The sequence below is a fragment of the Pleurodeles waltl genome, chromosome 2_2 (genome assembly GCF_031143425.1).
Source record: "Pleurodeles waltl isolate 20211129_DDA chromosome 2_2, aPleWal1.hap1.20221129, whole genome shotgun sequence".
Lineage (NCBI taxonomy): Eukaryota > Metazoa > Chordata > Amphibia > Caudata > Salamandridae > Pleurodeles > Pleurodeles waltl.
Window position 1 is genome coordinate 729,562,164 of NC_090439.1, and position 16,337 is coordinate 729,578,500.

The following is a 16,337-nucleotide window of genomic DNA, read 5'->3' on the forward strand; positions in this document are numbered from 1 at the left end:
TTGCATGCTGTCAGTGTGTTTTGACTGTTCACTTGGATCCTGCTAACCAGGCCCCCAAGTGCTGTGCTCTTCCTTTAAATGTGGTTGTTCCTGACTTTGTACACCCCGTACATTCCCTAGAATTCTCTGAATTGCTCTCAGTGTTATCTGTTGATGTAGCTATTGCAAGTGTGTTATTATATTTTGAATCCAGAGGGCATTTGGGTAGGCCAATTTCAAATGAGTGTTGAGAACAGCCCCTAAACAAAGTTGTAGATGGGATTTCTGTACGTTGATGGCAAAACATAGCTGTTGGAAGAAGATGAAGTGTTGTTTGCGTGTGCTGAATGCATAGTGGGAGTGAACTGGACTTGATTAGCCAAACATCTGGAGCCGGAAAGACATGAATGCTCTGTCTGTGCCTATACAATGGAGTTGCAAGGGGGTGCGGTATAGCCGGTGGAGGAATTTACAGTGGATGAGGCACAATCTGTAGTTTGGGTAGAGGGTGGCCATTTGGGCGCAACAGGAACTGGGTATCAGTAACAGGGGGTCACTGTCTTCTGCTCAAGTGATGCGGGTGGTCAGGACAACCACCGGTGCTGTGTCTTGTGTAAAGGAGTAGAGATGAGCAACCAATCGATGAGGCGATCGGTTAGTTAAAATGGGTTCACAAGCATGCCATGTGGGCCGGGGGAATAGGGAACGTGCTGCGCAGTGACCGGCAGGTGGCGCAGTTGATGGCGAAGAAGGATCTCAAGCGCAAAGGGGGAGGACGGCCGAGAGGATGCAAATGGAGGTAAGAAGTGATCATAAGGTTATAGCTCTGCGACGGTGTTAAGACCTTGGGCACGCACCCTTATCCCGGCCCCCTCAACCTGCGGTGGTGGTAACAGGGGAATGTGCGCAAGGGGGACAGATGGCGCATATAGGTAAGGAAGCCAGGCACAGCGCTTCAAGCCATCCCATGCCCATCGCACACTCTCCATGGTGTCAATCTCAGTCTGCAGAGGTTTGCATGGTTTGTGCAGAGCCACAGTTAGGGGGGGATGGTGTCGTACGATCCACCTCGATGGCCACGTGTGGTTCGAATTATGTGGGATAAAGCCAATAATAAATTAATTGGGCTTGGGCATAGCGGGCCAGGTCTGGAGAGCTCAGTTCCCCCGCTAACAGGACAGAGTATCTCCCATGCGATCCTCAAACTTACCGGCGAAGATCAGGGAGACCAGGTTAGAGCCAAGGTGCCGAAGAAAATGTGCAGTGAGGGGGACAGGTACATTCATGAAAACATACAGAAATTTGGGTAGAATTACCATTTTTGCAATGGCTATACAACCTGTCATGGATAATGGTAATGGAGTCCACATAAGACTATGATAGGAATAAGATGGGCATGGCCCAATAAATGTGAATCCTCAAAAAGCCCCATAATCAAATGACCTCGCTAATAACTGACCTAGATTCTCTTAGGGTTTGCAGAAGTAGAGTCACATGGTCTGCATACATGAAGACCAGCAGACTCCTGGCCACAAATCCAAGGCCTCTGTGAGCATGGTGCTGCTGCAGTCGGATTTTAAAGGGCTCCATCGGCACACCAAATAAAATTGGGGGTGAGTCCTGCAGGTAGGGGAGAAAGGCTCTGACAGTGTGCCTTTAAGGCACAGACTGGCCGCATGGGTGCATATAGGAGGCGAATCAGCAGGATAAATGGTGGGGGGGGAGATACCAAGTTGTGATAATAATTGGAATAGCAACAGCCACTTTAAAGTGTTGAATGCTTTTGCAGCATCTAATATTATGGCGGCAGCAGAAAGCTGAGGCTCAATGAACTGTATAAGGGCGAACACTGTGCGGAGGTTATGTGAAGTCCATCTTCCTGGCACAAATAAGGATTGATCCGGGCATACAATGTCAGGTAGCAAGGGGAGAAGACTGTTCGCGAGAGGTCTGGCGTGTATTTGGTTGTCAATATTTATCATGGATAGTGGGTGGGAGGAGTCACAGATCTTCCGGTTTGCCAAGTTTGAAGATCGTATCTATTACTGTCTCTCGTAGGGATGATGGCAAAGACCTGAATGCTAGAGAATCCTCGTGCATCAACCGTAGAAGAGGCAACAGCAGTCTGGGTAGTCCTTGTAAAGGCAGTAGTAAGACCATTAAGTCCCAGCATCTTGTTGCGAGACTTTGACCAAATGACTTGTGTGATCTCCATGGTAAAAGGAGCATCTGCTTATGAGCAATGTTCATGGTCCCGATGTTCCTGGTCCAGCCATAGAAGGTGGGTTGAGTCCAGGTATGCAACTAGCGCCTCTCTGCAAGGTACTGGGGCTGCCTCATTGAGCTTGGAGTAAAAGGTCATGTTTTGTAACAGCCCATCGGGATTTGAGTTTCACTCGTGTCGCTCGTCCAGGAGCTCAACCACATATGTGAGGGCCCTAGTTTTGAGTAGCATAGTGGCTACTGTCCTGCCAGAACTGTCATTCGATATGGGGTCGCCTCCCAGCCTAAATAGTTGGCTTTGTGCAGGGACTCTTCCTCAGTCTGAGATTTTCGCACTGACAGATGTTAATGTTAAAGAGAATTATAAAGCACAAAGAAATACCCAGCAGTGTCAAGGCATTAGCTCTGAATGAGACAAACATTGAAACAACCTTAACTGGGGAATAACCTGGCTTTTAATTTTTCCTGAATGCTAGCAGGTTAAGGTTTAGTTTTAATATGAAGAGGGAGTTGGTTCCATTATTTTGCAGTCAAGGCGACAAAACCTTTTCCTTCTTGATTTGTCCACCTGAACCTGGGACCCACCAGTTTGAGCGTCAGTGGAACAAAGGTTGCTTCTTGGACTGTACAGGTAAAAAGACTTTTCCAAATAGGCTGAGCCTATGCTATGAAGAGATCTATAGGCAATACAAAGGGCTTTGTATCTGATGTGCTGCCTGACAGGAAGCTTTCTGATGGCTTGTGAAACAGACATGTTTTTGGGAATGCCTGCCAACAATCTAGCAGCAGCATTCCGCAAGACTTATAGCCTGCTGAAATGCTGTTGTTGCATATTAAGCTACAGGCCATTGCAGTAGTCTATCTTAGAGGGAACCAATGCAGTTACCACCGCTTTATGAGTATTTTAAGGTATGAAAGGGAGAATCTTTTAAAGCATCCTTAAGGTTTAGAAAGTGGGGGACGTGAATGCACTGATCTGTTGTCCAAATGTCAGTCTGTTGTCCATTACCACTCCTAAATTCCTTACCATGCTATCCGGGCCAGGAAGGGTAGCTAGTTCTTCCGGCCATTAGGTAGGGGACCAACGTTTGGGGTTGTTCCCAAAGAGGATGGCCTGTTTTTCCAGAGTTCAGTTTCAAGCAGTTCAGGTTAATCCAACTTCCAACTACTGCCATGCAATTTCACACCTGTACTATTGTCCGAAGAGGTCATAGCTACCACGTATTTGGGTGTCATCACCAAAAGATGTGCAACTGAATCCAAAAGATCTTATCAAGGCTGCCAGCTGTTTAAAGTAAACATTGAATAATGTAGGACTAAGTGAGGATCCCTGTGAAACCCCGAATGGCAAGGAAAAAGACTTGAACAGAAATTAATTCAATGCCATCACTTGCTGATTGTAGCAGTGCCAGAGCTGATCCCTCAATACTGACAGCCCAGAGACATTTGACTAAGATCTTATGGTTGACTGTGTCAAAGGCGGTCGATAAATCGAGGAATGGAAGCGCCGCACTGCTGTCCCCATGTACTATTGTTGTAACCTGTTCAGTTGTCTTTATCAGTGCTGTTTCAGTACTATGACCCCGTCTGAACCCAAATTGAGTGGTAACGAGCAGTTGGTTGTCCTGTAAAAGTAGTGCCAGTTGCTGGTTCATAGCCTTTTCTTCCTCTTTTTTTTTTTTTTAGTAGGAGGTATAATGGATGCTTCCTTCCATTGGGCAGGAAAGCATCCAGACTCAAACATTGAGTTGAAAAATACTATTCAAAGAGGTGGCCACTGTTTCTGCTGTTAATATGATGACTGCAGGAGGGCATGGATCCATAGGCAAGCCAGATTTGGTACCTTGAATTTAAAAGGTTACTTGGTTTACCGAAAGAGGAGAAAAGTTGGTAAACTTGGGAAAATCCTCATCAGAGGCAGGTTGAATTATGCCATCCTGCTTGCTAGTATTATTTTGGTCAAGTTTGTTAAAAACCTGGACCACTTTGACCAGAAAGAAATTTGCAATTGTATCACAAAAGGCCTGACCGCTATTGATCGTGTTATTCCTACGGACTGACGCCAATTTGGACCCAACCTGAAAATGTTATTAAAATAAGTGTTTTTCCTTAAGCAATAGCGCTTTATAGTTCTCCATATGCCTTTCTGCACTTTATCCCAGGCACGCAAATTAAAACACTGATGGAAAGGCTGTTCAGGGGCATCTTTAGGTTTTAGCATAATGTCAAACATAACTGGACAGTGATATCTCCAGGCAAATGGCAGGGAGCCTTATCACCTGAGCAGTGTTGGTAAACAGCCCATGAAATATGTGTCCCGGTATAAGTAGGATCAGTAACTAGCTGGGACAGGACAAAGCTTCCAAGAGTCTTGGTTAGGGCCCATGAGTGTCTGTCTAGATGGTTTTCCAAATTAAAATTAAAATTGCCAATAATAGAAATATCTTTCACGTATAAATGTTCCTCTAGAAGGGCACCCATTTTTTGTATAAAAATATTTCTTCGACTAGGAGATTGGTCAATTAGTATTCCTCTAAAGGACTGTGTTTTAGAAAGTTCAATATTGAACTTAAGTCTCAAATACAGAGAGACGCTTGTTCGATAATGGCTGTCAAGGTTTCCCTATGGAACATGGCTAATCCTCCGCTTCATTTCAGTGGTCTATGGACTCGGTGTAAGTTAAAGTTAGGGGGGAATAGATCAGGGCCAGAGGCTTGAGCCCCCAAAGTCTCTGTGACCCATGCAATATCTAACTTCTGACTGTTCCTAAGGTCAGAGAATTCTTTCTGTTGTTTTAGCAATGATCTTGCACTCAAACGTGCACACCTGATTTTACCAGTGGAATTAATGGACGAGTCAATGGAATTAATACAAGTGTTTTCCTTGTGATTGCACTTGGACCCAAGTTAAAATGGCACTGCAGTTAGAACAAAAGCATAGATAGTTTCCTGAGGACTAGTATGAAAGTCTAAACCTGGACACCCTTGTGACTTACCTTTGGTGTTCAGAGCATAAAGCTCTTTCCCAGGACAGACTATCTTAGGTGGGAGATGGAGGACAAAATGGGCATGGGGGCTGACACTGTGTGAGATCGGGCACAGACAGGCTTGTCTTAGGCGCACCTATGGCACTCCAGCTAAGGGGATACGCTTCCTGCTGCATGAAATCCCTTTGGGACAAGGTGGGCATGGCGAAATGCCCACGCTTTGCAGGGCAATCTATTCCTAACAGGTGGGAGCATTAATAATTAACCGGGGTCCAGCTACCCTTTTATGCCATGACTGTGGTTTGTTGGTAATGTGGCGCTGCAGCTCTAGAGACTTGAAGTCTCGCTCATCCGAATGGAGTTGCCTCCTTATGGCCCAAAGAATGCTGGGTTGTTTAGTGATACAGATACCCCAGATTACAACTTTCAAAGCCTCCCAAAGTGTCGATAGGGAGGACACCGAGCCCAGTTATTACTAAAGTAGTCTGTGATCGTGGTTCGGATCTTGTCTAGGAAACACTGTATTGGAGCGACCCAAGGGGCAATCGCCAGGTAAAGGCCAGGAGAGTAGAACTCGGTAGGGTGCGCTCTAGCAGAACAGGGGTATGACTCGAAGGGGTGTGAGGCATATGTGACACCGAGGTGGACCAGGTTAGTGCGTTGTGGGAGAGAAGCCAGAAATCAATGCATGACCATGCATTATGCGAAGTGGTGACATAGGTGCCCTCCACGTCAGTGGCATGGGTGAGTTGCCAGATATCAAGGCAGTTGTCATGAATGAGAGGAGTCGCGATGCTGCATTTGGTTTGGGACGCCTAGGAGAAAGATCCATTGTGCTGTTAAGAACCATGTTGAAATCTCCCCCTCAACTAACAGCTACTCGGCCCAGGCCGATAATCAGGCACCAAATCTTAAGAGAGGAAGGTGGGGCAGTCAGTATTAGTACTATTACCTACACATGCAGTCCATGCATAGCTGTGAAGCCGAATGCTCACCTGAGTTAGAAGAGACTTCTCATTTAGAAGAACCCTATTATTGAGTGGCTCTTGAATCATGCCTGTCTGGCCGGAGGTGCCATCCTCTAGTTAAACATTTGACAAGGATCGATCACAGCTGCTCTCACCTAAAGGCTCTGGCTCAGACCACTACCGAACCATTGGCCTTAAGCCTCACAGCTGTGCCCCAGACCCAGATGGCTCTTGGCGAGGCCCGAACCATGTTGGACAATTAGGGGCAATTGTGACACTAATTCTCAGTAAAATCCCACATCTGTTTTTATTCATACCCACAGTACCCTGGAATAAAAAGGAATCCCCCTTAAGGTATACCATAAGTTATTCTTAGCAGTTTTTCTTTCCTGGATACCTGCTTTATCCAAATAAATACTTTATACACGAAATCCTAAATTTGGTTGAGTCAGCCCTTGTGGTTTCATCCTACCAGGTTGTGGACAGGCGTAGATGATTAAGCATGCCACTATTCAGTGGGTAAGATGTCTACTACAATTTTCTTTGGATGTCCAAGTTATACCTTCCAGTGGCTTTTGCACCACCTTGTTTCAGTCCCTTCCAGCCTACTTTTTTAATGTATGAGATACTTTGCCAGGGAGAACACAAGTAGGAACTTCTCTTCCTCTCTCCCAGTGTGAGAATACACAGTGAGAATATACCCAATACACTTGAACACTCCAAAGTGTAGTTTTATGTCCAGTACAATGATGGCAGAAAAATAAAATTGTATTGTAACTTAAAATCAGAAACAAACTTTGCAATATTACACAATGTTAATTATTTTGTATGTACCTGTTTGCACTCATATTCCCCTGTGTCCATCCATTCATCTCTGCAGATGTCTGGTAAGAAGGGTTAGCCTGAGTCTGTTGAAGCAACGAACTCTGTGTGTGAGTCAATCTGGGGGACATCAAGGGGCTCTGGGGAGTCGACGCCCCAGAAAATCCAGGATCAGGCTGCTGGCTTAATCCTACAAAACAAATAATAGCAAGCAACTCAAAACCAAATCAAACAATTCACATTCATACGTTTATAAATCAAACGAAAAATCATATTTAGGTTATTTGTGTATCCTGGAAAGTAAATCATTTAGATTGTAAAAGTGTAATCTCGTTCTTACTTTATTCCATTTTGGCATAAGTGATCTGGTCAAAAGATTAGTTCACTCTCACCACTACTGCATATAAAAGGCAACACTTTAAACTTAAGCTGGTGTAATAGAACATGTCACCTGCTGTACATGAGCTAATCATAAAAAAATATACTGATGCCAACAAATGTCAAAAAAATAAGTCTTCAAAAAACATCAATTAGCTTGCTCTTTCCAGGATAACAAATTAAAGCTTTCTTTCTCTTCTCATTATGAACTTGCAGAAAATTTTAAATATGAAATATTGTTTCTGATTTAATGAAACATTTAACTTATATCATTACAAATCATGGTCAAGCAATCACCACAATGACAACAAAAGAGAAGCATTGCAAGCAAAGAAGGAAAACAAAAAGGTGAACACACCTGGGGATGACCTGAATTTCATACAAGTACCAATGTCTTCCGAAAAATAATTTAACAATACAATGTTCCCTCAACCGAAAACCATGTTAACATCTAAATGATTTAAGCTGAAATATTATCTGTGTATTGTGCAGGTGTGACCAGCCTGAAATTCTACTGCATGCTCTACTAAATCCAAGTACAAGAAATTAATTTCTTCCACGATAAACCATGTTTTTGTTTCCAAAAATACTTTCATAGACTCAAAACCTAGAATGGGACCAGTGGTCTTCAAATTCATATTTAAGAACCACCTACAGATCAAGACCTGAAAGTGTCAAATATTGTAGATGTTTATTCCACCTGGAATAAAAAAGCTCCCTTCGCCTTGTTGCATAAAGACTGTTGTAACTTAACTATTTAGGTAAAGAATGCTGAAGACCACATTAGTTTCCAAAATGGCACACTCAATCGCAAAGTATATGTGAAGGACTGAAGCAGTGCTACCAACCTAATTCTCAATGAGAAAATACACATGTATGCAGATACACTGCATAGCACGTAGGTTGGTCCCTCTTTAATTATTTGCTAACCATGCTAGTAGTTTGCTGAGGCTGCCTTGGAGTGGAAATAATGTACTAAGAAAGATAACTCTATGGTTTAGATGAGACGTCCAATGCAAAAACAAAAAAACAGATACGTACCAGATTTTTAGAAACACATACTCAAAACATTTACATACAGTCAAGCTTAATACAACTCATTTACATAGTTTGTGTTTATTCTGAAAATATGGGATGCCTCCAGCCAAACTAAACCTACGTTGGACACTCCCTGTGTGGACTCAGTTGCACAAATTCCGGCATTTAATGTTAAATTTAACACATGCACTACTTTTCTTGGGCATACCACTATACTTGGTCTGCCTTACTATAACTTCGGGTTTTGTGGCAATATAAAAACCATATCTGTCAGTCTATCTACTTACCCAAATACTTAAATGAGAAGTACGTATTATTCAAGGGTAGCAAATATAAGTATGAAGGAAAAGTATTACAGAGGAAAGAGGTTTAAGTGGACCATCTTTCACAATTAAGAGTAGGTGTATGTAGAAGTAGATGAAATCCTACAATATACATTTTGAAGGAAAATACCCAACAAACCTCTGAATAGAAAAGCCCCAAACACCAGAAATGACCTGCAAAGGGACAACTCTTGAGACAATAATCCCACTAGAGAGCAGTTGGGTTTTTACTTGCTGGAGTAGATGAAAATTAGTGTGGCAAAATACTGCAGAATATTGTAGTTGATAATTGTAGGGAAAGCACCAGCATAGACTGAAGGACAAGTTACTTATCTTCGGTAATGCCATATCTGATAGAGACTATATCTAGCTGCAGATTCCTTACCTGTGAATTTTCACCCGGTGCCAGCCTGGATCCAGAAGAATTTTCATGAGCAGTACATCCCCTGCGTGGCGGTAGGTGGCGTTGATCGGTTCCGCGTCCATCAGCTTCATCCACACCAGATGTTGCGGTAACTATACAGGCATCACCTATGTGCGCCAACATCAGTTTCGTTTTACAACTTTCCACGCCAGAATAGCTGCGCCAAGAAGAAAACTAGCCACTGGTGTGTCAAAACCAGGGCCCTGAAAGGTAAGTCCTTGTACCTAGAAATCTATACGCAGAGCAAGGAAGATCGGTTAACCGAAGTTAAGTAACTTGTCCATCCAATAGAGACTTTTAGCTACCGGCTACTTATCTGTGAATAGATACCCAAGCAATATCATGGCCAGAGCTGGGTCTGCGAACTGATTTCAAACGAGAAAGTCCTGCAGGACTGAATGGGCAAAGTGCTCATCCCTATGGACCTGACTGTCCAGTCAGTGGTGTTTGGTAAACATGTGCAGAGATGCCCATTCTGCTTCCTGACAGATGCCTAAGACCAGACCTCCGCATGCTAACGCAGTGGTCACATATTTAGCTCTGGTGGAATCAGCACTGAAACCTTCAGAAGGTTGCTTTTTGGTCAGTGCGTAGCAGATTTTGATGCAGAGCTCGCCACAATAAAAGATGGTTCACTTCAGCACCACCTGACTTTTCTTTGCACCCATATACCCCACAAAGAGTTGGTCGTCCACTTGAAACTCATGGGTACCATCAAGGTAGAATGCCAATGCTCTTTGTGGATCCATGCAGTGGAGTCTCTCCTCTTCTTTAGAAGAATGTGTGGATGTGTGTGTGTGTGTGTGGGTGGGTGTGTTGGGGGGGGGGGAAGGGGGGAGGAGGGACGATAGGGTGATTGCTCTAAATTAAAAGGCTTGACCACTTTTGGCAGATAAGGGGCCTTTGTGTGAAGCACAAATTTGATGGAATACATAGAGAGGTAGAGCAACTTAGATGATAAGGCCTGCAGCGCACTCACTCTGCGGGCAGATGTAATTGCCACAGGGAAGGCCACTTTCAATGTGAGAAGCCTAAGGGGACAATTGTTGAAGGGCTCGAAAGGAGCGAAAGCAAAAACCTAATTACCAAATTAAAATCCCACCGGGGCATAATGAATAGGGAATGGTGCAACAGATGACTTTTGAGGAACAAATGTACAAAAGAAGACCTAAACAAGGGTGGGCTATCAGGCAACAACAAGAAAGCAGAAATAGCAGACAAATAGCCCCTAGGAATGCCCAATGCAAAGCCCTGTTGGGCAAGGGAAAGAATGAAAAGTAAAACCTCAGAGTGAGGGGCAGAAAGGGGATCAACAGACTTGTATGTGCACCGTGGCAGACATTTCTTTCAATGACAGGAATATAACATTTTGGTGGAAGGGTGCCTGGCTGACAAGATGGCATTACAGACTTTGGGAGGAAGGTCAAACGCTGTGCACAGGGCCACACAATGCTCCAGTTTGTTGCAATACAACATGGCAGTTCCGTTGACCATCAGCACTTGGACTGGCTTGCCCTGGATGAATGTCAGGAAGGCCTTCTATGGCAAGTAAAAATAGCTCAAAACTCCAGAATATTGATACTATTGAGCTGCTCCGCTAAGTTCTCAAGGACTTTGATCTCTAAATTGTTCAGGCGATCACCCTGGTCTAAGGAATAAGCACCAATCACCACAGTAAGGTCTGGGCGTGGTAACAACCTGCTTCAAGTCAGTTGCATCTGACATTCACCACTGAATGCCCTGAACCAGCACATCTGGAACCAACAGTCTCACCTGAAATACTGAAATCATATCCAGAATATCCTTGATCCACTGCAAGGGCAGAAGGGCCTAGGAAACCACTGTCTCATAAATATCCCCTTTAAAGGGAATCTTTGGTACAGGCGAATGATGTGATTTTGGTTTTTGACTGAGAATCACAGGGAGGACAGTAGTGAAACAGTTGTCTGAAGGTGGCTGGAAATTAGCTGCGACAAGCTTGCCTTCAGCAGGAGGTCATGAAGATATGGGAATACTTGTATCCCTAACCAGTAAAGAACGTTCACAACCACAGACAGTATCTTTGTGAACACTGGAGGGGACAAAGTGGACTGTGAATTGCTAAAGAGCAACCACACCACAAAGCAGGAGTACTTCTTTGGACTGTTAGGACCGGCACATGAAAGTAATTGTTCTGAATGCCCAAGGACACCATCCTGTCCTCGAGGTCCAAAGCCAACATGACCTGGGCAAGGCTCAATACCTTGAATTTCTCCGCCCCGAGGAAGGAGTTTAGCTACTGGAGATCTAAAAATCAGCCTTAGATCCCTGCCCCTCTGGTGCACTAGACATTATCAGTACTACCATTCAGAGAGACTTTCCACCTCTGGAACAAGCTTGACCACTCCTTTGGCTAGCACTAGCTGCAGTTTAAGAGAGAATATTGGTGACTTTTGGGCAAAAAGTGGCAGAACGCAGGGAGAAACAGGCAAAAGGGAAAGGAAGTAACCAAACATAACAATATGAAGGACCCACTAGTCCAAAGTAATAGAAAATCTGCAGGAAAAATGAATAATTATTCTTGCCCAACCCCTGCTATAGCCTTAACGTAATGTAGGACTGAAAAGCCAATCATTGTAGGAAGCTTGCCTGGTGTGTAGTGGACACCTATGGTGTTGGCACCTTATACCAGGTCCGGCCAACCCTTATTAGTTAGTGTTACAGTTTCTAGGAAGCCAGGGCTCACTAGTGGTAGCTGTGGTGAGCAGGAGGAGTGTGAAGCACTTGCAATACCACAGTAGTCACACAGTAACTTATCACACCTGAAAGGAACCATACAGTGTTGCAAAAATAAAGGTACTTTATTACAGAAACACTGAAGTAGATTACTATAGGCAATCCCCCTTTTCTGGATGCAAATACACACAAAATATACAAAGATAAGTACTAGGAATTAGTATAAAAACATCAGAAATAACAAGGGCCCTATAGAGGGGCCAAACCATACACTAATATAGTGAAATAGTGAATTGCGAGAATGGGTCCCCCACCAAAGGATATAGAGTACTTAGCCAAGGGCTGGGAGAGTATGGAACTCCAAGACGTATGTATCAAACGACCATGAGAGCAGAGGTAAGTTACCTGGTCATCCCATAGGCTAACATGGGGAATTGGAAGATTGCAAGAACAGGACCAGGTAGGTGTAATCCAAAGGTGGATTCGGAAAGAAGAGGACGTCCAAGAGAAGGGGACAGAGTTCAATCCACACAGGAGTGTCCAGGTGGGGCAGGAGGCAATGCCAACCGTTCTGTGGGTGAAGATCTAGGTCAACAGTGGTGGGTGAAGGCCAGCTGCGGAGTCAAAAAGCTGCATAGGAGTCCCTGAAGTCACCTAGGAGATGCCCCTCAGTGGTCTCCACATTGCAGACAGGTCAGTGGTCAGAAGGACCACCAACAAACACAAGCAAATGCCACTGGAGCTGTTGAGATCTGCAGAGCTGAAGAGGACCAGCGAGGTTCCTGGGGACTTGACCCTTGGACAGGAGTCCGGGTCGACACTAAGAAGACAGGAGAGCCGGTAAAAGCACTCAGAGCCCCCATAAGCAGCCCACTGGCAGCAGGCACAGTAAGTTGCAGTGAGGCCCAGGCAGCACACCTGAAGAGGACTCCCACTTCGCTGGAGCACCAGAGAGGAGACTTTTCATGCACAGGTGGAGTGCTGGGGGTAGGAGATACTTGGAGCCTGAAGAACCCTCAGAGCAGGAGTCAACAAGCCATGGTTGCTGCAACAGTGCAGAGCACAGGGATTCAGTCCTAGAGGACGAGGCAAGGACTCACCATTTCCCAAGTCGGAAAGAAGGCAAAGAGGACACAGAGGACCCCTCTGACCCACCATCTGTGTTGGAGATCCCAGCAGTCGGACGTCATTGCCTTAGGTGCTGCAGATGCAGGAGAGTGACTCTTTCACTCCAAGGGAGATTCCTTCTTGCTTCTTTGGCGCAGCTGAAGTCTTGTCGATCCCAAAGGATGCACAGGTGTGGGAATGTTGCAAGTTGCTGACAGAAGCCACAGAAATAACATTGCAAGGATAGGCCGTCTCGGTGTTGCAGTCTTAATCGGTTCCTGTGAAGTCCAGCAGTGGCTCCAGTGGCCAGGAGCAGAAGAGGTTGTTGCAGAGGAGTCCTGGTGGAGTCTTGCACGCCGAATCTGGGGGCCCACCCTCAAGGGAGTTCCTAAATAGCTCAAAAAGGGGCTTGGTCCCTTTGCAAGGTAACCAACTATCAGAGGGGGTCACTGACAATCTGCCTAGACTGACCAGTCAGATGCTCTCAGAGGACACTTCCCATCTTGATTTCAAGATGGCAGAATCAAGTGGCCACCTGGAGCAGCTCTGGTCACCCCTGGGGTAGTGATGGACAGGGGAGTGGTCATTCCCCTTTCCTTTGAGGAGTTTTGTGCTACAGAAGGGACCAGGGGTCCCTGGACTGGTGCAAACTGGATGATGCAAGGAGGACCCAAATGTGACCTTCAAAGCAAGCTGTGGCGTGGGAAGGCTACCCCTCCCCAGCCTTGTAATACCTATTTCCTAGGGAGATGAGGTTGCAGCCCTCTCTCATGGGAAATCCTTTGTTCTGCCTTTCCCTGCTTGAGTTGGTCAAGCAGCAGGAGGGCAGTATCCTGTTTGAAGGGCTGCAGCAGCGTGGGCTGCTTCTAGACCCTGGAAGACTGATAGGAGCAATACTGTTGGTGACCTCTAAGGAGCCCCCCCAGAGTGTATAGAATCATGTCACCAATACTGGCATCAGTATTGGAGTATGATTCCGGCATGTTTGACACCAAACACACAGTACATTGGTAAAATGGCTTCCTCGCACTTATAAAGTCCAGGGAATTGGAATTGGTAGGGGCACCTCTGCTCTTGCAGGGGTGCCCACACACACAGGGCTCTGCAACCTGCCACTAGGGCCTACCATGGTGGTGACTTACAGTGACCTGGTGTAGTGACCAGCAGTGATAGGGTGAATGCACAGTTTGCATGGGTGGCATAATGCATGCTGCAGCCCAAGGGGACCCCTGGTGTACTAATGTCCTGGGTACCTAAGTACCATATACTAGGGACTTACATGGGTACACCCGTATGCTGATTGTGGAGTGTAAAGGGTACTAAGGTCATCACATTTAGAGTAGAGAGCACAATTACTGAGGTCTTGGGTAGTAGGATCCCAGAGAAAACAGTCTAAGCACACTGACTACAGGCAAAAAGTGGGGGTTAACCATGCCAAAAAGAGGGACTTTCCTACAAGCGGTTTGGCATGACTGCAGGACCAAGCAAGGAGGAAGAAAATTGCTGCACATGCTAGTGTCCACAAACTGTTCCACCACCAATCAGTCACAAAAAGGCTGAATGATTCGCTGAACAGGTTAAGAATACCGCTTCTGGTAAAAGGCAAGACTTTTGTAATATCAACTAAACCTTCTGTGCCCCTGAACCAGCAGGTGGGACAAAGCAGCCCCAAAGAGTGAGATGTTGCTCTGATACTCAAAGTGTACCAGTACTGAATCATCCTTTTTCACAAAATAGCCTTACAACTCCTAAGGGCATAACCATAAGCAAAACCTTAGACATCTCCAGAAAATCCAGTGGCGCCCATCCAGGCTTGATGATTTTCAAACACTTGATACTAATAGGCACACAATCTAAAGTATCTCAGACAGTTTGTGGGGCATATTATCCTGTGCATGGGCCATTATGTATTGCAAGTGCAAAGGAACTACAAAACTCAGGCACAGGAGGCACAATCTCACTAGTCATACTCCAGAAAGAGTGAGAAAATGGCAGCATGAACTCTGATGTCAAAGGCTACTGCTTCAAAATTAGGTCAACAGATTGGATTTATTTTGACTTGTGAGTAAACAAAAATCCAACATATCGGTGGCTCTAACAGCTACCTCAGCAAAAGACGCACACTGTGTAGCCCCTTCAAGTAAATTGAACTGTTTCACATAAGATGATATAGGCCAGAATCAGTGTATTGAAGAAGGAACAAAGGTTGAGCTCTCCACATTGTCATCATTTGGGGAACATTTTCTACACTTCTTGTACTGTACTCCCTCATCAATTTGTCCCTCGATTTTGCTGGGACTCACCAGAGGTTGTATAATAGGATCAGGAACAAACCCCTGATTTGGAGTAGGATGACCACATTTCTTTTGTTCGATGATGTACAGTGTGCTTTTCTGCTTCTTGATGGTCTTCGGCTGCATCAGGTAGCTTGGTGCTGAGACACGAAAAAGCTGACTTTGTGCAGGTCAGTGATAAATATCTATTGCGTCTTATGAGGACACGTATTGCACTCTGTTGAGAACTTTGGTTAAAAAAAAAAAAAGTCTAACTTTAGAAGCACAACTCTGGATAAGTGTTGACGGTTGAAGGATATGGAAAAAGAGGAACAGATGTCAGCACGCAGCGGTATTGGCCATATGGTGGTTTGTCTCATCACAAGCAATGGTGGATCAAGTTGAGACAGAGACTGTAGGTACCACCTACCAGCACACAGGAGTTATTACAGAGATCTCTAGATCCATTCAAGTGCCTAGAGAGATTCACAACATTCATAAGGTGAGTAATCTGCAGTTAGAGGTATCCACTATAATACTCCTTTTGATGAAAAGGCAGTAAAAAGCAACCTTTAACATCAAAGCATAGCCATTTTGTACAACATTCAGCCCTCTTCTACCTTAATATTCTGTTCCACTGTGCAACAACTTTGGAGGTGCTTTTCGCCACAGAAGAGTAGACTGAAGAGCGGACAGTCATTATTTCCAGTGGCCAGAAGCCCTCATGCTGGAGAAGGCTGCTATACCCTCTCACTTAAGATGAGCTTACCCAGTGAAAAAGCTGCCTTTGCTGAAATTGGTCTTCCTGCAACTGAGTTGAACACAATTTGAAGCTCTCTAATGGTGTCTGAGAAGCTTTTTTTTATTTGAGCACCACAGCGTAACTATTAGCCTTTCTAATTGATGAGATGCTTTTCACTGTCAGTGTGCCTGCTAAAAACAGACATGTTGGACAGGGGAGACTGAGAATCTTAAGCTTTATATAAAAAAGGAATGCCTTCTATGCTAGACAGGAACCAGGGGCAATAACTAGTATCAAATAGCTGTGATTCACTTGACTTATTTTAAGTGATAGTACAGGGGTGCATAATCCATCCAAAT

General features: G+C 44.9%; 1 protein-coding gene across 14 annotated transcripts in view; it reads right to left on the reverse strand.

Moving 5' to 3' along the window:
• Window positions 1–16,337, reverse strand: part of NCOA2 (nuclear receptor coactivator 2) — a 1,057,595-nt gene that overhangs the window by 136,592 nt on the left and 904,666 nt on the right. For all 14 annotated transcript variants that reach the window (XM_069220319.1, XM_069220317.1, XM_069220318.1 and 11 more), the window contains one exon: window positions 6,991–7,168. In XM_069220319.1, coding sequence (XP_069076420.1) covers window positions 6,991–7,168 — 178 coding nt within the window. The remainder of the gene's footprint in view (window positions 1–6,990; window positions 7,169–16,337) is intronic.